The sequence below is a fragment of the Choloepus didactylus genome, chromosome 20 (genome assembly GCF_015220235.1).
Source record: "Choloepus didactylus isolate mChoDid1 chromosome 20, mChoDid1.pri, whole genome shotgun sequence".
Taxonomy (NCBI): Eukaryota; Metazoa; Chordata; class Mammalia; order Pilosa; family Megalonychidae; genus Choloepus; species Choloepus didactylus.
The window spans coordinates 33,996,366-34,022,943 of record NC_051326.1 but is presented as its reverse complement, the minus strand read 5'-3'; the positions used below and the strand labels follow the sequence as shown (position 1 = coordinate 34,022,943).

Below are 26,578 nucleotides of genomic sequence, written 5' to 3'. Positions count from 1 at the left end.
AAAAACAATGTGGTACACCACAGATAATTTGAGAAAACTGTTAGAGAAGGCTTTTCTGCCATCCTACAACTGGCCATCATATAGACTGGCAAGTCAACTATCTTGTCAAGCTGATTGTTTTAAAGCATGCTTTCTAATTACCCAGCTACTCTAAGGCCTTCTGTATAACTGAGATTTTAGTAAATGCTCATCTCTCTGTTTTTGTAACAGATTTTCATGTTTATAATTTAAAAACAAAAATTTGAACTATATATACTCATTAACATCAATTTTCTTCTCCCTTCTTTAATTCAAAAAGTAGGTCTAGGACAGGGCAAGATGATGGCATAGAAAGGTGTGGAATTTAGTTAGTCCCTCAGAACAACAAATAAACAACCAGGAACAAAGAGTAAATAATTTGGAATTACTGCTGGGAACAACCATAACTGTCCACACATTGTACCCCAACCTGGATTGGAAGGAATGGCTGAGATAGCAGGATAAAAATCTGTAAGTAAAAACTGCGGAACCCCACTGGGAATCTCCTCCCTCCACAGCAGGCTGAGTTGCAAAGCCTGGCTGTGGTAGAAAGCAGCAGTCTCCAAGAGAATATAGCTCAGTTGAGCTCCAAATGGGGTTTGAATTAACAAAGGTGGACAGCTGAATACATGCTACAAACCCCCAATGAGCAGACAGAGGCTTTTAGTGACGACTTACCTCAAAGAACCAGAAGAGTCATCCATCCCGGGAGGGGGAGCCCAGGAAAACAGGTGTTACCTCTGGCTGATGAGTGAAACTGAGGGGCCATGTACTGGCTCTAAAAGGGGGTTTTCTGTCCCCTTTTCTCTATCTCAACCTGAGGAGCACAGTGGAGACAACCTCAGCCATTTTCAGTTTGCAGCCTTCTGACCCAGATGGGTGGAGCCCAGAGGGGTGGAGATAACAGAGTCAAAGAGACAATTCATATGCAGATGGTAACTCCCTAGGGGGTGTATCTTCCCTAAGAGTAAGGAGGTGGGGCCCAGCTTTCCCTTCAGAACCAGACCCCAGACCCTGGGGGGAAACAACCAAAACAGAAAGTAAAGAGGCCACACCTCTTTACACCAGTTGGGAACCAAAGGCTCACAGACACCTCCTGCTGGGCAGGTTAGGAAAAGCACAGTGACTAGAGACCTCACAGGAAAGTCTCATTCTTCTAAGATTCACTCTGAATATAACCCCATTCTGAGACCTGAACCCATTCTAGTCTGGCAAAATCTGATTGAGGTAACCAAGGAAACCAGAAGCCTAGACAACAGAAATCTAAAATCTACACCAGGAAAAACGAAGATATAGCCCAGTCAAAGGAACAAACTTACACCTTAATCAAGATACAGCTGAGATATTGTTTCACTTTAATGAAACAATTTATTAAAGATTTTCAAAGAGATATGCCAAATCAAATCAAAACCCAAATCAACAAGTTCAGGGAAGATACAGGAAAAGAGATGAAGGCTATAAAGAAAACACTGGGCATACATAAGGTAGAAATCAAAAGTTTGAAAAAACAACTGGCAGAATCTATGGAAATCAAAGGTACAACACAAGAAATGAAAAACACAATGGAGACATACAACAGCAGATCTCAAGAGGCAGAAGAAAACACTCAGGAATTGGAGAACAAGGCACCTGAAATCCTACACACAAAAGAACAGACAGGGAGAAGAATGGAATAATATGAGCAACGTCTCAGGGAACTGAATGACAACACAAAGCACATGATATACATGTCATGGGTGTCCCAGAAGGAGAAGAGAAGGGAAAAGGGGCAAAAGTAATAACAGAGGAAATAATCAACGAAAATTTCCCATCTCTTATGAAAGATATAAAATTACAAATCCAAGAAGCACAGCATATGCCAAAGAGAATAGATCTGAATATACCTACGCCAAGACACTTAATAATCAGATTTATCAAACATTGAAGACAAAGAGAGAATCCTTAAAGCAGCAAGAGAAAAGTGATCCATCACATACAAAGGAAGCTTGATAAGACTATGTGCGGATTTCTCAGTAGAAACCATGGGGGTAAGAAGGAAGTGGTGTGATATATTTAAGACACTGGAAGAGAAAAACCACCAACCAAGAATCCCATATCCGACAAAACTGTCCTTCAAATATGAGGGAGAGCTTAAAATATTCTCTGACAGACAATGAGAGAGTTTGCGAACAAGATACCTGCACTACAGGAAATAATTAAGGGAGCACTACACACACAGGAAAAGACAGGAGTGAGAGGTCTGGAACACAATTTTGGGTGATAGTAGCATAGCAATGTAAGTACACTGAACAAAGATGACTGTGAGTATTGTTGAAGAGGAAGGTTAGGAGCATGTGGGACACCCCAGGAAGGAAAGAAGAAAGATAAAGACTGGGACTGTATAACTCAGTGAAACCTAGAGTCCTCAACAATTGACAAAATGTACAAATATCTTTTTACATGAGGGATAACGAATGTCAATCTTGCAAGGTGTTAAAAATAGGGTGGTATTGGGGAAAAAAATACAATCAATACAAACTAGAGACTATAGTTAACAGAAACATTGTATTATTATCCCTTTAATGTAATGAAGGCAATATAGTAAAGCTAAATGCCATAAGAGAGGGTTATGGGACTCTTGGCATTGGTGATGTTGTCTGACTCTTTCATTCCACTTTAGTTTAATTCTATTTTTCCTTTTGTTACTTTCAGCTGTCATGTTTTATTTCTTTTTCTTTTGCCTCTCTACCTTCTTTGACTCTTCCTCCTACTTTGTGGAAGAAATGGAGATGTCCTTATATAGATGGTGGTGAATACATAAATATGTGACTATATAGGGAATTTCTGATTGTTTACTTAGTATAGAAAGTATGGTGGGTGAACAAAACCATCTTTTAAAAAAAGGGGGTTGATGAAGAAACCTTGAGGGCACTACACTGAGTGAAATAAGTCAGACACATGAGGACAAATATTGCATGGTCTCACTGACATGAACTAATTATAATATGTAAACACACAGACATGAAATATAACAGGTTATAGAACGAGGCTAAAGAATGGGGAGCAGTTGCTTATTATGAGCAGAATGCTCAACTGGGTTGAACTTAAGTGTTCGGAAATGGACAGAGGTGACGGTAGCACATTATTTTGAGAATAACTAACAGTGCTGAATGGTATGTGAATGTGGTGGAAAGGGAAAGATTAGAGTCACATATGTCAATAAAAGGAAAGTTGGAGGTTAAAAGATGGGAATGTATAAAACAGTGAATCCTGTGGTCGACAATCTCCCTGATTAACTGTACAAATATTACAAATCTCTTTCATGAACTAGAACAAATGTATGACACTATAACTAGATGTTAATAACAGAGGGGTATATGGGGAAAAAAATATACCTATTGCAAACTATGTACTACAGTTAATAGTATTTTAACATTATTTCATCAACAGTAACAAATGTACTATACCAACACTACGAGTCAATAATGGAGTGGGGGTAGTTAGGGGTATGGGAGGAACTGAGTTTTCTTTTTTTGTCCTTTCTTTCCTGGAGTAATCAAAATGTTCTAAAAATTGAGAAAAAAAATTAATTGTGGTGATGGATGTACAGCTGCATGATGCATGGGCAACTGATTGTGCACTTTGGATCTTTGGATAATTTGGATAATTGTATGGTATGCGAACAATCTCAATAAAATTAAATTTTTTAAAAAAAGGAGGTCCGATATTGAATAGAAGTAAACATAGTCTTTGAATTCTGGTAAGTTATGGTCCTAGGGAAGAGCCTGTAAATTGAAACAAGGCACACTAAATTATACCTCCTTTAAAAATAAAAGTAACATAACAAATCAAACAAAATGCTATGTTCATTCTGAAATTAATGCAAAACATTTAAATCAGTACAAACCAGCTATCTACACATTACTCAAAATGATGCTCCAAATGTATGTCAATGAATCAGGCAATCTGATAACCAAGCATTCATATGTTACTTTAGAAATCCCTAGGAAAAGGGCTTTATAATTTAAGGGTTAAAGAACCTTAAGCAAATGGTTGGGAGACCAAGGACAAAAGTAAAATGATAAACAGTTTAAAGATTCCAGAGATGTTGAGCAGCCTGCAGGCCTCATAAGACATTATAAGTACAGAGGTATGCAACAAATCAGTGACTGCGCAAATATTTTTTAAACAACCTGGATGAGATTGATAAAACTGTTTGGATAATGTATTCTTATTAATGAAATAATAATGAAAACGAAGGTGAGTGAACTGAATTACTATTAAAAATCAAGACCTACTTACAAAGGAAGTTATTTTGACAACTCAAATTTCCTAAATGTCCATCACCAATTTGCGGAATTTGAGCAGAATAAATTAGAAAGTTTCAATTGCCTTTGGTAATAGCAAAATGGAGAGAGTACAAAACTAGGAGATAAATAACCTGGGTTCTATCCTGAAAATGGACCTTAGGCAAGAACTTCTTTCTCCTGTCATTTTGCTACTGGACACAAGTGATAAACCAGGTTATTTCTGATCCCTGCTTTTCAAGGATTCTATGTTACAGTTTTTTGATATAAATACTAACAATGCAAAACATCACCACCAAACATGCAATAAGCTGCCTTAAAATATTTGCTGTGCCTCTTCTAAATTGAATCTGTCATATATAGTTCATTTGGAAAATAAACTTTCATTTACCTTTAAAAGAAATTATTTTTTCCAAAAAAAATTATCTTTCTAATAATTCTGATAACATTTTAAATATATTTGACTTAAAATTTACTATCTTGACCAGTTTGGAATTATTAGTTTCATAATCCATTCAAAACCATTATTTTCAAAAAGCTTTTACTAAGAATCTCTACACATTTCTTGCTTGAAAAGATAGAACTGGATAAAGTAAAAAATGTTCATATACTGAGTAGTATACAAATGTAATTGGGAGGTATCACACCTATAATACACACATTTTTTTTGTATTGTGAATTTCATAAATGTAAGCCTGAAGGGAAGGAATGATTAAAAATCAGCATTAACTGAGAGTTAACTCAGTCATGCTGCTCTAAGTAATCTCTTATCTTCCTTTCATCTTACAGTTTTTAAGATAAGGAAATCACCATTAGCAAAAAGCAAAGGGATGAACAGCCAACCTTTTCCCCAACAACTACAGAAATAGTAATTAACAATTTTAACAATCCTTAATCCTCTGTTCTGAGAAAGATTAACCATTTATTCAGGTTAGATTTTCCACTGGTGTTGGTCACTAGATAATTCATTAGGGTATCTATAATGCCAGTTTCTGGACCTCTCTAATTAATCTCTAATTAAGTTCTAAATAATACTGCTTTTATTAGGCAACGAGTCAGCCTACACAAATTCACGTAGTCAAAATTATGCATCTATTCTCAAAACACATATATTCACCAAACTGAAAAAAATGTGCTAGTAATACACAGATTGGAAATGTGTTAGAATCAAGTCTTTCATTAACTACTGAAAATTGAGATGCTAGGTTTAGGTACTTTAAAGAAGTGTAATGCTTTGGTTAAAGGCAGGAGACTGTCTGATGGGGTTTAATACGCATAGGTCCACATAAAGACAATCCAGAAATAAAGGAGACACCATGGAAGTTTGCCTGCTTAAAATACAGAGTTGTTAAATAGGATAAGGCCAGCTGGTAATAACCTCTAAAGCACAAATAAATATGAATACATACATTTCGTGAAATGGTCTAAAACCCATTGAAATAATTTAATAATTTCTAGATAGAAAGGACTTCCTGATTATCCCAAATACCTAAAGATCTCTAAATTTCCTATACCACAGCATGTAAACCTGGAGCAAAATACATTGTTCATGTCAAAGGCCACCGATGGCATCATCTTTCTCTCCTCCCCGATGCCCTCATCAATCCTACTACTTGGGGGCAACACAAAATTCAATTGTAATCTAAAATTATGTTATGTTTTTAGTTTGGTTTTTTTTTTTTGACTTGTTCATTTAAGAAGGTGAACTTACTTTGAGAACAATTCTTTCAACAGCAAAAAAATCCTTCAGTTCCTTGTAACTCAAAGAAGCTCTTAGCCAATCTCCACTTCACTAACTCATCATAATCAACCAATGCTCTCTAGATTCCCCTTTGACTGAAATAAGATGCTAATTAGGCTACTCTCGCATACACTCTACTCTGTGCCAAAGTAAGTAGGTTGGCTTCTTCCCACACTTTATATCAGTTTTTCTTGCTACTGGAATTTAATTACATATTTTCCAATTCTATTTGAAAATGAATGTGAAGAATTGTTCTATGAAAATTAAGTTGAAAATAACAGGTTGAATGTTTTGGTACAATTTTAAATGATTACTTAAAAAGAAAATGCTATTGAACTAGGTGTGGGTGAAACTACTGTGAAAGACTTGGGGAAAATCATATTAATATTTGACTCAGACTGTATTGTAAGTGTCTTTAAGGTCTCCCTCCATTTTGAAGAAACCAAAACTTGAATTCATAAATGAGAAGTATGGATATTGTTTATGCATGAAAATGTGATGTAGGGTGCCCATCTATAGATACATACACCAAGAAAAACACCTTGGCCCTAGATCAGTTTTTCAACTCTAGCACTACTGACATTTAGTACCTGATAATTCTTTGTGTGTATATAGGGAGGGGGCATAGACACAACACAACATTATCCTGTGAACTGAAGGATGTTTAGTATGCTTAGCAGAATCCGTGGCTTTTCTTCTACTTCCTAGATGACAGTGACACCCCACCCCAGTAATGACAATCAAAATTTCTCCAAATGTTGTCACATGTCCCCTGGAGGATAAAATTATCCTGGTAGGGAACCACTGCCCTTAATCAAAATATTGATGAATGCATGTATATTTCTATGTTTTGATTAAAGTAAAATGTTTAAGTAATCAGTTTCCTTAATGATTCATTACTATGGCCAACTTCTTTGGTTGATTAACTGATCAACTACTAGTACAAATTAAGTATTTACGTATATGGCTTTTCTATAGTTGACAGGAAGAAAGGCAAGAAACAATCCCTGAACTGGTAAAATGCCAAATAATATAGCTTTTCTTTATATATGACATATATTTCTTTATATATGACAACTTAAATGTTCATTGTAGGCAAATGGTTAAAGCATATTATGGTTCATTTCATGTATGATATTCAAAAAATTAGGTAGGTCTTTACGTACTGACATGGATGAATGTCCATTGCATATTGCTAAATAAAAAATATAAGTTGCAATATGATACCATTATATGAATATGCATTTGGGAATATGATTTGTGCATGCAAGGAAAAAGATGTGAAAGTAAGCCAAATTGGTAATCGTATTTATCCTTGGCATGGCAGACTGTATTTTCCATATTGGCACAATAGTTCCAACATACATACTATTCTAGAACCACTCCTCCCATCAAGAGGTAGAGTTTGTGTTCCCTACTCTTGAACTTGGGCAGGTCTATGTGACACCTTGACAAATAGAATGCGGAGGAAATAACACTGCCTGACTTACAAGACAGGGTCATTAAAAACAGAAAAGGAAAAAAAAAAAAAAAGATATGCCTGGCTTTCTATCTTGGGACACATGACTTGAGAGCTTTGAGGTACCATATAAAAAGTCTAACTACCTTGAAGCCTCCACATTGGAGAGACCACACAGATACAAAGATACCTAAGGAGCTGTATCTGTTTCAGCCCTCAGTTGTTTGACTCCTCCCAACCCAGGCATCAGACACTTGAGTGAGCTAGCCTTTAGGTGACTCCAGCCCCCAGCATAGTCAGATGGTAACTATATGAGAGATTGCAAGCGAGAACCACCTAGCTGACACTAGTCAACCTCCAGAATCATAAGACATAATGACAAAATGATTATTTTTGCTTTAAGACACTAAATTTTAGGGTGATTTGCTATGATCAGAACACCAGGTAGACTTTTTTTTGAGGGCATGGGGAGTGAGGCAGGAGAGGAGAAGGGACTACTACACTTGTTTTTTTTAATATACATCTTTATTGCTTGGATTCCTGCCAATGTTATAATTTTATAAATACAGTTCTTTAAGTCCCTAGATCTTCTGCTGTCCTGAGAAACAGGGGAAAACCATGAGCTTACTTAGAAGATAATGAACCCCAAATTCCTACCTTATCACTACTTACCTAACATGACCATTCCTCACCATTGTCATTGGTACCAGCATTCCACAGCCAAAAGCATTTGTCAGGAACTTAGGCTTAGCAGTCTATGTAGTACTAATTACTATTTCTGAGGGTATTGGACAGGAGAAATTACTGAAGCAAGAATAACCCATGTACAGTATTGAGAGCAGCAACTCACAGTTGAGTTCTTTTTCTGATCCTATCAAAATCAAACTGTAAGCTTCCTAAAGGTTAGGACCCTTTCTTACTTACATAATATGCATCAAATATGGGTTGGAGGAATGACAATAAATGAACCATGAAAATTAAAACGGAAAAGAATGCAGAGGGTTGCAAGCCAACAGGAGACTCAAGACCCTGAGATTTCAGATAGTAATCCAATTCATACACATGAGATGAAAACTAAAATATTTAAAATGTGACATATCTTAAAAGTAAATACAAAAAAACACAGTAATAACTGAGTATATAAGTGCATACCATATATACAGAGTAAATGACTGGTCCAAATATAATAGGGTTCATTGGAAATTTTTTTTTCAAAGAGAGAATGTTTTAACTGGGCTTTAATAAGAAGGTTTTAACTGGCCAGATAAGGATATCCAAACATATTAAGTGGGAAAGTACCAAGAAATAAAGGCTGAAAACATACAACAGGAACAAAGGAAATTTGCTTGAATGTAAAAGAAAAAACATTTAAGGAATAAGAAAATAAAATGGTAGTAAATGAAGAAAGAAAATGGTAAAAAATCTAAAAGAAGCACAGGGATTAAAAACTGGGATATAGCACAAGTTGAACTAGGGTACTATTAACTTCTTGAATGACTTGATGAAAGATGTTTGATAAAAATTAATCTAACAGTACTGTGCACCATGGAATACAGTAGAGAAGAGGCAGGAAGCCCAGTTTTACTGTTGCAAAGAGCTCAGCAAGAGTGATGAGGATGCTACCAGAGATATAAAAAGGAAGATAATGATCTAAGAGATGTGATGGCGAAAGAATTGGCACAAAATTGATGAATAACATGGGAAGAGGAGAGAAGTACAAAAAGGAATGTACAGAAAGGGTGATTTACAGTTTTTAAAATCTAGGAACTTCAAGACCAGAGGTAATTTTAACAAGAATGAGAAAGGATGATGGAAGGGAGACCTGGACAGAAAGAATTATTTATAGTTAAGAGGAAACAGGTATTTGCATAAAATGCAACTAAAGCCTACAAAAGGAAAACTGAGAAGAAAATAAATAAACAAAAATAAATTAGCGTGAATATATCGCAATAAAAATGAATTTTAAAAAATAAACTAAAAATAAATAAATAAATAGATAGATAGATAAATAAATAAATTAGCCAATAAGGGATTACTTGCAATATATGTGAATTCTAAGGATTAAGAAGTGGAGTAAATACCTTGGAAAAGCAGCCCTGAACAACTAACAATAAGATAATAATTAAGGTGTGCCATCATCTGTGCCAACTGCTACTCTAAGCACTTTATAAATATTGTCTCATATACTGACAACAATCCTATGTTATAGGTACTATTATGTATCCCATATTACAGATGAGAAACAGAGACACAAGGTTTACACAAAATTACAGGGAAAATAGTAGAAGTCAGATTTGCACCTAGATAGTCTGACTCCAAAGTCCATGTTCTCACCCAGCATAATATTCTACGACTAATTAAGACTACAAGAAGAAACATGAGAGATCTAAAAACAAACGGGGGGGGGGGGGAGGATGTTAGGGAGAGTATCGGTTTGTGAGGGCAAAGGTTTAAGGGTTGGCTGACATACCAAAGTGCAAAAGATGAAAAGAAATCTTACTTAAGAGATTCAGAAAACTAGAATAAAGAAAACTTATTAACAAATGGAAAACAAAAGATTGCCTTAAGATTTGGTATGTGAAAACATCAAGTTTAAGAAAATGAACTGACGATATACCTTAAAGGACTAGCTGTTTGGGATATAATACTAACTTTGAAGTATAATATCCAGAAAAATATTCATGTTTATCCAAAAAATATTCATGTTTATCCAAAATATATTCCAGGTCATGATTTAAGCAATCAGAACAATTAGGGCATAAGCAAGTAGAAAGGATAGACATGCAGTATTTAATAGTAGGCAGATACATATCAGGGAGGAAACACTCCAAGTTATAATCAGGTATTTGAGACTACCAAGCATTCTACCTAGAACCACATACATAGTAGGTTCTCAGTAGGTATTTGCTATATCTGTGCACTTTCCAAATCTTCTGTGGACCACATCAACTAGAACTACCTGGGATGCTTATGAAGGATCCACATTCCTGGGCCCCATCTCAGATTTCAGGAATCTGAAGATGGAGCTCAGGAAACAAAAATTTTAATATTTTTTCCAGGTAATTCTTCTTTACAAAAGTTGAGATCCACTGCCTTTCACTGTTGCAGCTTAAGTGCTTAGAACTCTGTGACTATCCAACTGTTTATTGTAATCTGACACAATCTCTTCTAGGTTCTATGGTTGCCTATGCTTAACCTGTGCTTATTTCTAAAACCTCAGTCCTGGTTTGGTAACATAATCAAGACTTAACTTCGGAGTTTTTAGTCCCGAAATCCTATCAACTCCAATAGTGACAGAAAAAAAAAAAGGTTCTAGTTCCTTTCCCCAACATCATGGAGCTTCTGTTAGCCATAACATGGTGCTGACTGGAAAATGGACTGACCCAATGTGTAAATTCTTGTCTCTGTGTCTGTTGAGAAGACCCTCACTATTGGAGTCACTATTGGAATTCCTGTTTACTGCCTCTAGAGTAAAACGGGCACAAATGTACTAACTTTATCTTGACCTAACACAAAGGCTTATCAGGAATGAAAGATATTTTCTAAGGGAATAATTGTCCATATAAAGAATGTTCCAGTCCCTGCAATAGTGAAAGAGTGAGTTCTCAGAAGATGTCTCTTGACCCTGATGATGGGGCAAGTGGTGGTCAAAAGTCTGTCTACTAGATATGAGGGAGAATTGAAAAAGATCTTCTTTATTCAAAAAGGGATGCTCCTTGAGAGCAGCAACTAGAATCCTTAAAGAATGATTTGTAGGTACTTTCCTGCTTTAGAGCTGTGATTCAAATTATACAGATAGCAGTACATCCATGCTTCAAGTGTTACCTCTGATTCTGTTTCCTCAATCCTGGCTAGTTCTGAAGTCCTGTTTTGTCTTCTTTCTGATTTCCCTGTGGTGACTAGCATAAGAAGCCAATGTTAAGTTATACTGGGAGACTTTTGCCACTTCCAAAAATTGTCTGGCCCTTGAAGAAAAGGGTTAAATCCAATTCATATTTGCTTATCCCAGAGTACCTCAACACACTGCTAGAACTGACATGTTTAACTGACTGCTCTATTCAATTCCTACAAGAGAACCCTCCTCAATCTAGAGCACCTAAAAGCATTAGCCTTACATAACAGGTGACTCCCCCTGTGTCCCATCCCCCGAGGGCATGGAATAGGGATAGACATCTAACTCAAGATCATGCAATGCATTCAGATTTCTCCCCAACCAACTGAACTAAAAGAAATACACTGTCACCACAAAAAGGTAAGCTTTAGTTGAAAAGAAAGAACAGTTCAAGTCAGTGCCATGGCAAACCTAATCTACCTGTAAGTCAAAGTTATGGAGAAGCAGAAATTAAGGAAAATTAGGGCAAAGCAAATGGAAGTGGATAGGAGAAGGTGAAAGGGAGATGTAGCAGACGTGGAAGAAGAAGCTAAGACAAGAAATCATACATCCCCAGAATGAGAGGCAGAGAAACTAGCATCGCAGATTCCTAATAGTTCTCCCATTCACACAAGTCTAGTTGTTCTTCATCTCCCCCAAACAGCTGGATCCCTACAACAAATTCTCCCTGTACCCAAACAATACCTGATTAAAGCACTATTTTTTTTAACAATGTATGCCAAGATAAACTTGCAACAGATAAACCCAAGGAGAAAAATGAAATGACAGGTAGCCAAAAAACTAAATATGATCTGACTTATCAGGAAATACCAAGTATTTATCATATTCTTGTCAATGAAACAAAACTTAATTTTTCTTTTCAAAGCAAATCATAGCAGTGCCAACAAATAAGAAATTGTCTCAAACCTGAAATAAGACAAAAATTACATGACCTAATTTTTCTGATCATATATTTGAATAATATTTTCTTAGCCAGTTGGAAGAAAATCTTTGTTGTTTCATGTTTGTAATAATTGTAGTATACTGGATTAACAGCCTCATCTTTGAAGATAGGCATTATAACTTACACAATTGAGAAAGGGGCAACAAAGTATAATCAGACTTGTATCTGGTCTTTAATTTGATGGTTCTTTCTTGTACCTAGACTAACAACAGTATCTAGAACCACTTTTTTTTCTCTAAAGACCCTTTCCCTGAAAACAACATTTGAATTGGCTTTCTTTAAAGCTAGTTCCCTTGCAACAAATCCTAAATAAAACTATTGAGCTCATTATGAGTCGAAAAAGGTGGTTTTAATACTATGTTAGACTAAACTAATTCCAGAATAGCTATAATTTTAGTCAAGTCATACAGATTCCAGCATACTTTCTCTCTCACAAGAAATATATCACTAAGCCTTGAATTTGTTTAAATCTCACACATTTTATTTGCAGAAATTATCAACATTATTAACTTTTGGTAGAAAAGTTTAATGTGAATTCATATTATAATTTATTGAAATAAAGCTTGCCAATTTTAAAATTGTCATAACAAAGTTTAATTGGAACTTTTCATAAAACTTTCAAAGTGTGCCAAAAGAATTTCTGCATTACTACATACAGCAAAAAAGTGAAACTATTGATCTAGCAATTGGTGTCCTTCTCAGTTATACTGACAAAACAACAAAACTTATGAACAAGAGGGGAATTAGTTTATTTTTGTGGTGATGGAATAGTTTTAAAACATTGCAGTGGAGGTTACACAATCTACACATGTGATCAAATGGCACAGAATTACATACACACACATTGTACCAATGTCAATTTACTGGTTTTAATATTGTACTATAGTGACGTAAGATGTAACCATCGGGGAAAACCGAGTGAAAGGTAAAGGGCCCCCTCTACTATATTTGCAACTTCCTGTAAATCTATAATTATTTAAAATAAAGACAAAAACAACTCTTGAGTTAACTTAATGATAAAATATAAATTCCCTGTGTTAAGCAGATTAAGAAACTAAGATATAACTAGATGATAACACAAACTTATAGTCAGTAACAGAGTGAAGACACTTGTTCAGAAAGCTGTCAATAAAACATTCTATTTCAGAAAATGAACTTTATATTGGAAGTAACCAATTAACATGTGGCCATTAAATAATTCCTTTCTCCAGGGAAGAAGAACAAGTCAGTTAATGCCTTTGCTTGAGTTCAAAAGCAAGTGGTAATTTTTTAAAAAATTATTCTACTTTATTTAAAGAAAACCACTTTTTTTTGAGGGAAAAAAAATACCAAAGAAATTTATATTTAACCTTAGATCTATTATCTTTGGAGAAAAATTACATTTTACTGAAAAAACAATGATATAATACTCTAAAAAAATAAGATCATGCTATCTTTTCAAGGAGGCCTTACTCAGACAACAGAGCATGCAGCAAATATTCCTGTCCTGAATGGTTCTAAACTGCTACTATGCAAAACTAAACATCATTTTAGTTTTGGCTCCAGAAAGTCAACTTTCAACCAAATAAGATACTATTCAGAATAACTACTTTCAAGTCCTTCAAAATGAATAATTATGTTCCATCAAGGCAAACCCTAGCAAAACAGGTAGTTGCAACTACAGTCATAGTACAACCTCCTACAAAAATTACATTCTAAAGGTCTGGAATAATTCCTTAGCTACCTTCCTGTTACCTGTGTCCAGTAGTTTTGGATAACATTTATCCTTGTGAGGCTCAGTTTGGTAAAGACAGGACACACTTATCTCCTCCTTTCCTGCATGAGAGCAATGAAAAATAGATTCTTCACTTTTGAAGTCACTAACAAATGCAACCCTCAAATAAATAAGCCTAAAAAGATCAACACTCAACTCTTCTATCCATGCCAAGAGTGTTTGTTTGGCCTACCAGCAGTTTGGCTAAAGCACATGGTATGCGACAGGTAATGGTAAAATATGAGCCAGGAACAGAACATAAAATATATGTATGACATGATAATTATAATAGTAAACACTTATGATATGCCAAAAGCATTCTAAGGACTAAAGCATTCCAAGGGCTCACAATAATCCTATGATGTAGATACTATCTTTTTCCCTATTCAGCACATAAAGAAACTGAGGCACAGACATAACAAATGACTTGCCCAAGATCTCAAAGCCAGTAAGTGGTAGAGCCAGATTTGGACACAGGTGATATGACTCTAAAGTTTGGATTTACCTGAAAATCTGAGGAGCCACTGAGGGTTATAGGCAAAGCAGTATTTTTGCATTTTTATTTTAGCAAAATCCCTCATGTAAGGAGTGTAGAATGACTAAGGAAAAACTCCAAAAGCAAGATTAGTTAAGAGACTAATGTAGTTAAGCCAGAAATGATGGAAGGCCTGAGTTAAAGGAATAGGAATAGAATGAAAAGAAGGGAACCGATACAAAGGATGTAAAATCAACTTGACTTCATGACTGGACAGGGAGAGTGAGAACGATTCCAAGACTTGACTGATTAGGCTCAACCAAACGTCTTCATATTTTAACAATTCTACTACTTTATCAAAATCTTAAAGCAGAGAGTTTCAGTCTTAAGTTATTACCCACAGCACTTGACTTTTCCTCTATGAAAATGTGACTATAAATATTCTTATTCAATCAGCACTCTTGGTTTAAGAAAAACCTAAATGCCCTTTGAATGGATTAGAATTATTTTATCACTTATAGGAGGGGGTTCTCAGGTCATCTGTTTAAGATTAAAAAAGCTAAAATAACTGATCACTTCAAAGCTAAAACTAGACTATTGTTCTTTTTTCTCCTTTGTTTGAAAATGTAAAGAAAAAAAAAAAAAAGACTATAGTTAAAGCCCAAGTCAAGGATCTGAAAACTTCTGCATTAAGATTATAATAACCGTTGAAGGAACATACTGTAACTTCAACCTTAGTACTACTGTGAGGGTGAAACTTTCCTAAAGCCAGGGCCTTCCAGTAACCAGATGCTCTTGGAAAGTGTCCAAGATCATGTTATAGTAAATTTCCAACTTGTTTCATCTAAAAATAAAGGAAAATCAAGTTATCTGAAGCACAGGATTATGTTTAAATAGATTCTAACTATAGTTTTACATCAAATAATTACTCAGAAAAATCTTTATACCTATGATACACACTAAGTCCAATGAGGACTATCTGGGAATAGTTGCACCTAGGTAACTATGTCATATATTTTGAAGAATACTATTTAAAAAAAAATTTCAAGACCCACAGCTTCCACAGTTTTGAGAGAACTACATTTTGGAGAATCTGTTAATACAATGGTTAGAAATGACACTGAAAATCTCCAGTTTTTATAATGTGGAAGCAAGCGATGGTAGTTATCCTTTAGTTTCTAGATTGAGCCACTGTTCAGAGTCTCCAGCTATTTGTGGCACAGATTGTTTTTTATGGGCTGTATGTTTGATAGATATATATCAATTTCATATATAAACAAACATTAAAATGTTTTATATACTATGAGTGCATCTATGAAGTACGTATATGACATTATAGACAAGCTAGCTTTCACTCACAACAATTTTTTTACATATCAAAGATCTACTAAACTGAGAAATAAAAGCCAATAGTTATAGAAAAATCCAGCCAATGGCTAGAATTGCAAAGTGAGCTATAAAACTAATTTTGGAAGCCAAAAACAACCAAGTGAAATAGGTTCACAAAACTAAACCAATGCATTTTCACTCAGCACTTCTAAGAATATTTATAAATTGTCACATTTTAAAATGTTGACTGGTACACCAAAAATGAATTTATGAAAAATGACATCAAAGGAAAAATTTCTAATTCTCAAGAGAAATAATTCAAATTTAAATATCTGCATACAAAAATAATGGAGCAAGAGCTGCAACGAAATAGAAAAAGCAAAGATATTACAAGATACCTGGTAACTCTATGAACATTAAAAAATAAGACGGACTGAATATAACATACAGGATGAATATTCCCAATGTTTTCAACAATTAATGAAACAAGCATTGCCATTCCAATCAATATCTGCCACAAAAATTGTCATACGCTGGTGACTTCTTTTTTATGATGAAACCATGAAAGATTTATTGCAATATATTTTATAACCTAACAATACGGAGGTATTAAGTCTTATTAGCGATGTTTTAACTAAGGGTTTGGCTAATAAAGACAAATTTGTTCATACAGCAATGAAAATGAAGCCTCAATGAAGATATTCAACATAAAGCTGACTCCCAAAGGCAGCCTGATGCACACCTGCAACCACAAATCGTGTTCACTATATGCAGTACACGAACTAGCAACGGATTGGGTTAAAAACTGTTTGGATTTTCAAATTTGCCGTAATACAAACATTTTTAGAAATGATCACATGAAAATAGATGTGCTTTTCACAGTTACAGGATGAAATTTTAAGCTGCCCAGGCACCAATGCCCTGATTTCCAATTTTTTTGTAAACCATATGACTTCCACATGCTGAGCATGTTTTTTGCTTTAACCTACAGTAAAGGCTTTTCATCATTTTAATGCCTTGTGCTTAAAATGCAACAGAATCCCCCCTCAACAAATGTAAGGAATATATGTGGTTTACACAAAATGATTTTATCCAGACTACTCATCAGAATAAGTTTAATGAAAGCTTTTCCCAGCAAGTAACTTTGCATTTCCATAGAATAAAACAAAACAAAACAAAATGAGATAAGGGCAGGTAGAAGAGAACACATTCTGATATTTTTCCAACTCTAACAAACATTTTAGGTTTGTTCCTTAAAATAACTGTTAAACATTTTAAAACTCTGTGGTTATAATATCTTTCAGCAAAAAAACACTCAATTTACGTTGTTACATAGGATTTTTCTCCAGCTTTTGCAAAATAATGTTTCAGATTAAGATAAAAACTTAAAATAAATAATTCTAGAAATCCAAGGTATAAGAAACTAATGACTTGGCTTTGAACCAACATATGCTATATTCAAAATTTGAGATTTAGAAAACATTGATTTTTTTTTTTATTCAGGTCAATCTAAATATATATGCTATCTTGCGATTACAATCAGTTTATCTATGTGAATGAGCAAAAAAAGAAATTTCAAATGAAAGATTATAAAATACACCATAAAATCACATACTAAATCTATGTGATTTCCAGTTTTTTTAGACTGTAAGGTCCCTTACTGATAGATGGTGGTTTCAAGAATTGATAAGTTTGGGCAAAATAGGTAAATTCATTAAATTCCCAACAGTCTAAATAGAAATTATGCCAATTCTCTTAGTTACTTAAAAGTCCATTACACTAAAAAACTGTCACTAAGAGGGGTTACTAATGAACTTACACTTCAGATTTAAGGAAGTACAAAACACATAATCTTAAATCCTCCTGGTATAATGTTATTAAATATTAAAGACTTTGAGAAACAAGTGATGTTGTGATCCTCTTCCCTTTATGAATAGGATTGAAACCAGAAAAAATCAGAATTCAAATTTTCATAATTACTTACTTATACAATTTAAAAATAAGTTCAATACAAAGCACTGCATCCTAATATGATAATTACCTGTGGCATAAATACAAAATAAAAACAAATGCAGAACCTTTTCACCTATAATTTATATTATAATAACCCCCACAAAAAGAACAACCATATTAGCACAAACTAAATAAAAAGGCACAGGAGGCATCATGTCCATCCAGGAAGAGAAATGATGTACCATGCCAAGGAAACAAGGAAAGACAAACAGCCAGATGGAAGGATGGATGGAAGGAAGGAAGGAAGGAAAAGATCTCTACCAGCAAGATTCCACAGAAATGAACTAGTCATATCAGTCTAGTGATAAATGAGGGTTTTTTAAGCTTCAGAGAAAATAAAAACAGCACTTTATACTATCCAACTTTATAAAGGATAGTATCTTTAATACCAACTGCCTTCTCTTCACTCACCCAATGCTTCCTCACTCTTCCATATCAGCTTTCAGGCAAATGCCCGGCAGAACAGGGTGGGGTAAAAAAAAAAATAGAAGCAGCGCCTTTCAGCTGCCCCCCAAATAATTTCCGCCAGTTTTTCCAACCACGAAAATAAGTCGTCTTATCTCAAGATACGCAACAGTCATCCTGTATTTTCAGTAGACACGCTGACACATACAGAATTCAGCACTTCCGACTCCCACCCCACACCCCAAAATCTTAAGTAATTGTTAATCTATTTAACACGAAGACTATGAGATACCTCTACCTACTGTTTCAGGGTGAGGGTGGGTGGAGGACTGCTTTCAAAGTAGCCCCAATAGTGTAACCAGAACACGGTTCCGGAATAAAATATCAACACTTTTGCTTTGCCACCTATTTACCGACTTAAGGATGCAAAAATCCATCTCCAAACCGCATCATCTCTATAGTTCTCCTACCCTGAGTTTGGGGTGGAGATTTGTTTAGGAGAGCGGGTAGAGGCAGGGAGGAGTAATGTGAGTGGGCAATGGGACACAAACGAGTTGCTACCCCGCAACACGTCGCCAGCCCAAACGCCCAGGATCAGGACCTCACGCACGCTTCTGAGTCCAGGCCCAGTAAAAAAACTATGTTTCTAGCTATCTAACTTCTTATCTATAGACATTTATTCAATATAAACATATCACACAAGTACACGTCACACAGTTTAAAACTGTTATACACGCACCAAACAATTCAACATACCTCAAAATCACCTCAGTTTCCCAAACTCCAAACAAGCAGACCCCACCTCCAGGATTCAAACCTTCCGCCCATAGTGTTGGAAACAAGGAGAAAGAGTTGGGGAGCAGCCGACGCCTTTCAGTTACTGCCCCCCACAAAGTGCCCCACCCCACACCCTGCGTCCGGGTAACCCACTCGGAAGCCCCTGCTTCCTTCCTCCTCTCAATCGGGCCCCTTAAGAGATCCTTTAAGCCCATTCACTTTGTCTCCAAAGCCCTTCAAAAAAAAAAAAAAAAAAAAAAAAGTGAAGAGTAAGAAGTGAGGGAAAAGACTTGAGGTAGTCTGGCTTCAAAACCGATCGACTCACCTCAGAATCCTTGCTGACTTCTCTTCGCCCGGCACAGCCCCCTCCCCAACGTCCCAGTACGAAGGGCTGAGGTAGGGAGGAGGGGAAATCAGGAGGAGGAGGGGTGTCTTCCGCGAGGGGCGCCAGTCGGAAGGGGACTGGGGAGGGGTTGAAGCTGGCGCAGGAAGAGGAGAAGGGGGAGGGGAGGCCCCTATCTCTCAGTCTACCCCTGAAAACCTTCCTTGTCTCAGTCACATCAGACTGACTGTCTTTGTCTGGCTGACAACCGCCATATTGATATCAACAGCCCCGCTCCCACCTGCTGCAGCCCCGCGGACCTGGGAGTTGTAGTTCCTGTCTCCCTTGAGTAAAGGCGCAAGACTTGGCAACTAGATGCCCCAGGGAACTACAGCTCCCGGCAAGTACCGCGCCCATCCGCCTTCCCACAGGGAGGAGGGAAAAGGGGGGCCCAGAGTCGTGGAGACTACACATCCCAGAATACCTTGGACCCCAAACCCATATTGGGGACGTGATATCACGCTGGGATGGAGAGAAAGAGAGAGCGAGAAGGTGAAGAGGCAACGGGGATGAATTTGAGCTAAGAGAAGGAGGAGTTTAGAGAGGAAAGGGAAGAAAAGGAAAGATGACCACAGTTCCCGTGATGCTTCTAGGAGTGACTACATTTCCCATGACTCCCTGGGAGAGGGGAGCGTAGGGAAGAAAGACTGCATGTTCCGAGATTCTCCTTGCGGGTCGGTGTTGGGAATTGAACCGGAAGCTGCTTTCTGGGTTTGAGGAGTCGAATATTGAACAACCAGAAGTCCGATATGAAACTGGTGAGTCTCCGCTCCTGGGTCAGATGGCAAAGCTGATGCCATATCATGTTGGACTTCGTCGTTTCCATCTTGGGAAGAGATTCTTCGGGGAGGAGGAGTGGCTTTGAGGGAACTAGAAAGTGGGTTGGACTAAGGAAAGCTGCTTTTTGTTGAGGATGGTTGAATTCCCCTCCACCTCCCTCCACCCCCTTTGCTCCCTCAACTCTCCTTAGAACCCTGAAGAGCTGTCAGATAAGAGGTTGACTCTGTCGCGCGTTTATTCACTTATGAATTAGGATTGGGTTTTACTTAACTTCCACGTGAGTGTTATGATGAGCGCACTGTGACTGCTCAACCCTCACCACATGATTAGTACTTATTTAGCGCTTCTTCCTGCCCTTCTTGAAAAGAAAATATTAGGCAGAACTTACTAAATTTCCTGTCATAGACTTCCAACTGCCCTTATAATTCAGATAAGGACGAGATCAGCGTGTGATCTTGGAGGATTTGAATCTTAAACCCTACATAGAATTTGGATGGGCAAAGAGAAAGTGGGAAGGCATTCATTCCATTCTAGGGCTGTAGGAACTGCACAAGCAAAGGCTACATGGAGCATGCCGGTATACCAGAGGTCCTTGCATCAGAAGCTCAAACACTTGACCTGCAGAAAAGTTTCTCAGACCTTTATTTTGAGCCATTTTAGTCTCATTGTGCATACAAATCTAACAGGTTTGTTTAATTCCAGTTCTACTGGATTAGGAATTGTATAAAAATTAGGAGAGTAGGAAAACAGCTGTGAAATGCTGTTTCTCAACCGCTTAAGAGCCATATTCCAGCACCCAAGTTAATGTCCAGCCTTTCTATAATTTTTATACAAAAACAAAAAGTTTATTTTCTTTTTCCATTAATATAATTATTTGAATATGCTTTTCCAAAGTATCTCTATCCCCCTCCCACCCATGTGATAATCACCATGATACAGGCCTTACTCTGCAAAGTGTCAGCTCTTTGCAGAAAACTCCAATAAAGTATTAAAAGATTCAATTCCGAAACAGTCTTCTCTTAAAACTGTTTATGTGAGGGGAAGAATGCAAGTCAGTAAACCTTGAGAATATCAGCTTTTTTCTGAGTCAGTGTGCTAAATGTTTAAGAATGCAAAATTGAAAGACATAGCCTGTGCCCTAAAGAAGCATGCAGTCTAATAAGAAGATAGAAACTTAAGCCAAAGTTAATAATTCACAGTGTTAATAGTAAAAATAGGGGCATGCTCAAGGTTTGGGGAATTAAGGGGACAAGGACAGTTGACTGGTGAGGTCAGGGGCAGCTTCCTGTAAGGTTATTGGTTCTACTTCCCAAAATGAATTGTTTTTCATTAGTTCCGTTTCTCTTCAATCCCACTACTACTGCCTCTTCTCACTTGACACCTAATTCAACAAGAACTGAACTGATCTCCCTGCATTCATTCTTAACCCTTTGAAATCATTATTTACTCCACATCCTAGTTGTTTTAAAATGCAGAGTTCCATAAAACCCCCCAGTAGCTTCTTTTGCTCATAAGATAAAGTCTTATAATTCTTAATTTAGTTGGTCATGCAGAATACCTCTCCAGGCTCATTCTTGGCCCTCTTCTGTCTTGTTCTCTGTTCCAATTAATTTGCATGTCTTCCAGTTACTTGAACTCATCCTGCTCTTTTTCACTTCTGGGGCTTTAAATATCTTCCATTGCCTGCAACACTTTTTTTTCCTGGCTAATTTCTTCATACATTTCAGGTCTCTTTAAAAAGTACTTCTTCAAGGCTTCCTTGAATTACGTACCCTTGTTGTATACTTCCATGGCATACTTCCTGTTTGTACCACTTATAATTATTAGTCTTATGTCTGTCCTCTATCATGTAGACTGTTAGTATTCCCAGAGTCTGATATAGACTGTGAACCCACTAAATAGTGGTTGAATAAATAATTTCTGAAGGATTATTGAGGTCTGTGACTACTGCTCAGAAAAAGTTAAGGGTGAAGGTAAAAGATTACAGGAAGTAATAACCATTGGAGTAAGTATAATAATAATTGCTACTGTTTTAAAGCAGTTACTGTTTGCCAGGCACTGTGCTAGGTACTTGGTGTATAGCATCCCATTTAATCCTTTGATCTAGGTGGTAGTACTCCCATTTTGCAGATAAAAATATGAGCCTCAGGGAGCTGAAATAAGTGACTCAAAATTATACAGATTATAAGTGATAGAACCAAGATCTGAGCCCACATCTCACTGACTCCAGAATGTTGCTTTATTAGGGTGCGGACTCTAGCACCTTATGCAGTGCTTGGCACAGTGCTAATTATCTCTTAAAGAAATTTTATTCTTGGGTATTTTTTTTTTTAAATCTAACTTTTCATATCACCCTCTTGGTGGCTTTCCATACACTCATACAAAGACAATGGGTTTCATTATAATGTAATCTTTGAATATCTGCTTTTTAGAAAGATACCAACTCAAAGGATTTTAATTCTTATATTTATAATATAATATTTAACTGGAGAAAGTTCATTGGCATTTTCAATTAACCAGCACCATTTTGGAAAGAAGAAAATTAGGAATACATCCTCTAAATTAGCATATTTTAGAGCATGTTCTATTATTCATATAGATTGAGCCTAATATGGTACATCCTTGTGGCCAGTTCAATTCTGGGATAAAAACTAGAATCACCAGAGTCCTTAACAAAAGACCAGTATTTTTTTGTTTCATATTTGAGTAATGATTATTGTGTATACTTAGTGTATCTTTATGCTCTGTAATATAATATATGTAAATTGTCCATTTTTGTGACTATCAAAATTATTTTGTGTTAACTATAAAATAATTCAGCCTGAATTAAAGACCTCTTCAAACTCATTTGAAACTTGGTAATTTGGAGGAGTTAGGAATTGAAATTAAGTATTAACACGTTTTAATATAAACCCCCTTTAAGTCCTAAAATTTGTTTCATTAGCAATGGTTTACTAAATATCTAGGGGTATATCTTTTTTTAAAAAAAATAAAACTCTGTTGCGCTATAAATCACATACCATACAATCGTTTATTTAGTGTGTGCAATTCAGTCGTTTTTAGTATATCACAGAGTTGTGCAAACATCACCATAATCAATTTTAGAACACTTTCGTCAACCCCAGAAGAAACCTTGTACCCTTTGGTTATCACTCGTCCATCACTCTATCCCCCTCAGTCCTAGGCAATCACCAGTCTTTCTATCGCCATAGATTTGCCTGGATATTTCATATATATGGAATTATACAATATGTGGGTTTTTTGTGACTGGCTTTTTCACTTAGCATAATGTTTTCAGGGTTCATCCATGTTATAGCAGATATATTCTTTTAAATTCATGAATAGAATGGAGAAGTTGGCCATATTTTAAAGTTGAACAGCTAGAGCAATTATCCTTTCCTTTAGAAATTGAGTCTGAAAAATCATAGCCAAGAATCTAGTCATTCAAGTAGATGAAGGGTAAAGTACATAAAATAGTAAGAAGCAGTTCAAGAGAACAACATGTGTACCCACTTGCTGTAGATAGCTTCAGAAATGGAGAGACTCCTCTAATTTAATCAGTCCACAAAAATTTGTTATGCAACCACAGTGGACAATTGGCATCCAAAATTTTAAACACTTTACTTTTTAACTATTACAGTTGATCCTGAAGATCTGTGACTTGGGATTATTTGTAATTTTGCTGATGCACAAATTTGAATGTGACTTTAAGTCTAATGGTAATCCTTAGTGAATGAGCCCAATTTATTGCCTCAGAATCCATGGCTCTGTAGTTATTGTTTCTCTCTTCTTAGAAGTCTGAAAGAAAAAACTGTTGTTTAATTTGATGAAATTATATGTTGTAGTTGGATTTACAAATTTTAAAACTCAAGAAGACCATGAGATACAGTCTTCAGTGGTATATGCTCTTTTGTGCATATTGCTGTTTCATTCCTACTGGCTGATGGGGAAGGCTCAAACTTTTAACTCACCATTTCTTTTGGGAAAACAATGGAACAAAGAAATGGATTTATGAACTACTCCCAGTGGAGGACAAATAAAACACCAAGTGAAATTGTAGATTATACAGAATACATTTGCTTAAAAAGGGCAAATCCTGACCCAAGGTCAGTTTAACAAATCATTAGAAAGAAGTGTGGGTAATCCTCACCTGGTATCTGAGTGTGGTGGATTCCTTCTCTTCATTTTATATAATTGCAGAATCCTTTTGGCTTCCTAGAATTTGGATTAAGAAAAGAAAATCTTCTTTGCATGAAGTACAAAATTCACAATTTTAACAGCACTTAATTTACCTATTGCAGTGCAATTGTTAAAATAACCTAATTTCATGATCTTTCTGTTTCTCTTTGCTGGCTAATTAGAGTACCCTCATCTGTCTTTAATATGTAATATCATTTCAGGACTTTGAAAGGTCATGTTTTTATTACAACCTCAACATGATAGGTTTTTTACTTGCATGATTTCCTCAAACTCTGGAAAGTTGTGTGTGACATAAGACCGGGTTATGTAACTATCCAGTAGTACTCTGCAATAAAAAATCAATATTTTACTCTTGGGTGTTCTAAAGTCCTAAATTACTACTTTGAAAACTAAGTCTCTTATATTTACCAAATCAAAAAAAAAAAACAATTTTTTGATAATGATAATTGAATTGAAAGGAAAAAAAATCTGACTTAATCAGCAAAGCATTACTGTTGCCGTAAAAGAACTTGCACATTTATTTTGCAGTTGTTTTGCTCTGAATAGTCAAATCCCTCTGCCATCCATATACTCTTGATCACCAGCAGCATGTATTTGACAGACAGTTGATGCAAGCTGAAAGTGCACCATGGCCAGGAACTCAGTAAAATCTAGCCATTCCAAATGGAAAATTAGCTCCTAGCTTGCTAAACACAACTGAGGTCCAGGCATAAACTGACCTTAGATCTCCCATTATCAGTCATTTAATCAATCATCAAATCTAACCGAACACCTTAGGTCTCTGTGCTTGGTGATGCTCTAGGTATGGAGTATATTGCAGTGAACAAAACAGACTTATTCCTTGTTTTGTGGAATATAAAGGCTAGTGGGTTTGGTTGTCCAATTCCAACAGTATCACAGTGAACATCCTTATATTGAGACATCATTGGGCACTGGCTCAAGTATTCTTTTGAAATGTAATGGTCTAAAATGTATTTAACTGTTTCAAAGAATATGCCGTCTTAAAATTTTAACAGATATGGCCAAATTGCCCACTAGTTTACCATTGTACCAGCAGTGTATGAGGGTACATGTCATTACCCCACCTTTGCCAGGAATGTCATGTATTTCTTTTATTGTTAGTCTTATTAATGTAACTTTCTTCTTTCCTCTGTCCTCCATCCTGTCTTCTACTCCAGGCTTCAACTATATTTAGTAAAACATCCCTACAATAGTGATTATGGATGTGGAGGTTGTACCAGAAAGGGTGGCAAAATTCTTCTGTCAAAAATTTGGTGTCATATGAATCTTTAAAAGGAATTAAAAAAAAAAAAATCTACGGGTGTTGCTTTGAAAATGCTGATGGATGGGGTATAGTAATTAAGATGACAGTATGGTGGAATCAAGCAGAGTGGATAGGCACATGGGCTGAGTGTGGGTAAATGGCAGAGGATATCACCTCCTCCATTCCCTCTATCCTACCCCCCAAAAAGGGGGTAGCTAGTGAAGAATGAAGTTAGAAGTTGACATAGCAGGCAGGGCTAAGAAAGGGGTAGATGACAGAATTTGCAGAGATCATGAGAAAAGGCAAGAATGTGAACAGAAAGGAAATAAAGACTAGTAGAAAACAGTCAGCCCTAAGACACACAGTACAAGACTCAGAACAGTCTGGTGGGAGCTTTTTTGTGAGAAAAACAAAAAGTTTAAATTGTCCCTGATTGGCTTTATATCTGAAGGAAATGCTTTGTAGGACTAAAATATTTAAATTTATTGACAACACAACTGAATGAGCTTTAGCTCTCTCAAAGATAGATAAAATCAGATAGATGATGTTCAAGAAAGGGGTTCTTTGGTAGAATTATTGAACTAACACCTTTTTTGCCCTTAAATTACAGTTTATTTTTCATAACTCGTGTTTATGAAGGGTGGGAGGAGGTGGACAAAATGTCCTGCATAATCCAGAAAATTACTTTGCCTGTAATGTGTCTTTATACATGTTGTATATAAACATGTGATGTTAATTCCCAGCACTTCAAATAAAAGCTGTCTTGTAGATACCTAACCCAAGAGGTACTTGCACAACTCCCTGCTGTCTTTTCCATTCTTAGCTGGGTGGCATCGTTTCTCAGATTTATGACCTACGCAG

At 36.1% G+C, this 26,578-nt stretch overlaps 2 protein-coding genes across 11 annotated transcripts in view; one reads left to right on the top strand and one right to left on the bottom strand.

Annotated features, from left to right (window-relative positions):
• The window catches only part of HMBOX1 (homeobox containing 1), a 262,433-nt gene extending 242,732 nt beyond the window's left edge, over positions 1-19,701 (bottom strand). For all 7 annotated transcript variants that reach the window (XM_037813411.1, XM_037813405.1, XM_037813406.1 and 4 more), the window contains exon 1: positions 19,417-19,701. The gene's annotated coding sequence lies outside the window, so the exon portion shown is untranslated. The remainder of the gene's footprint in view (positions 1-19,416) is intronic.
• Positions 19,702-19,945: 244 nt separating this feature from the next.
• Positions 19,946-26,578, top strand: part of INTS9 (integrator complex subunit 9) — a 132,849-nt gene continuing 126,216 nt past the window's right edge. For all 4 annotated transcript variants that reach the window (XM_037813163.1, XM_037813161.1, XM_037813162.1 and 1 more), the window contains exon 1: positions 19,946-20,231. In XM_037813163.1, the coding sequence (XP_037669091.1) occupies positions 20,223-20,231 (9 nt within the window). In that variant the 5' untranslated portion in view covers positions 19,946-20,222. The remainder of the gene's footprint in view (positions 20,232-26,578) is intronic.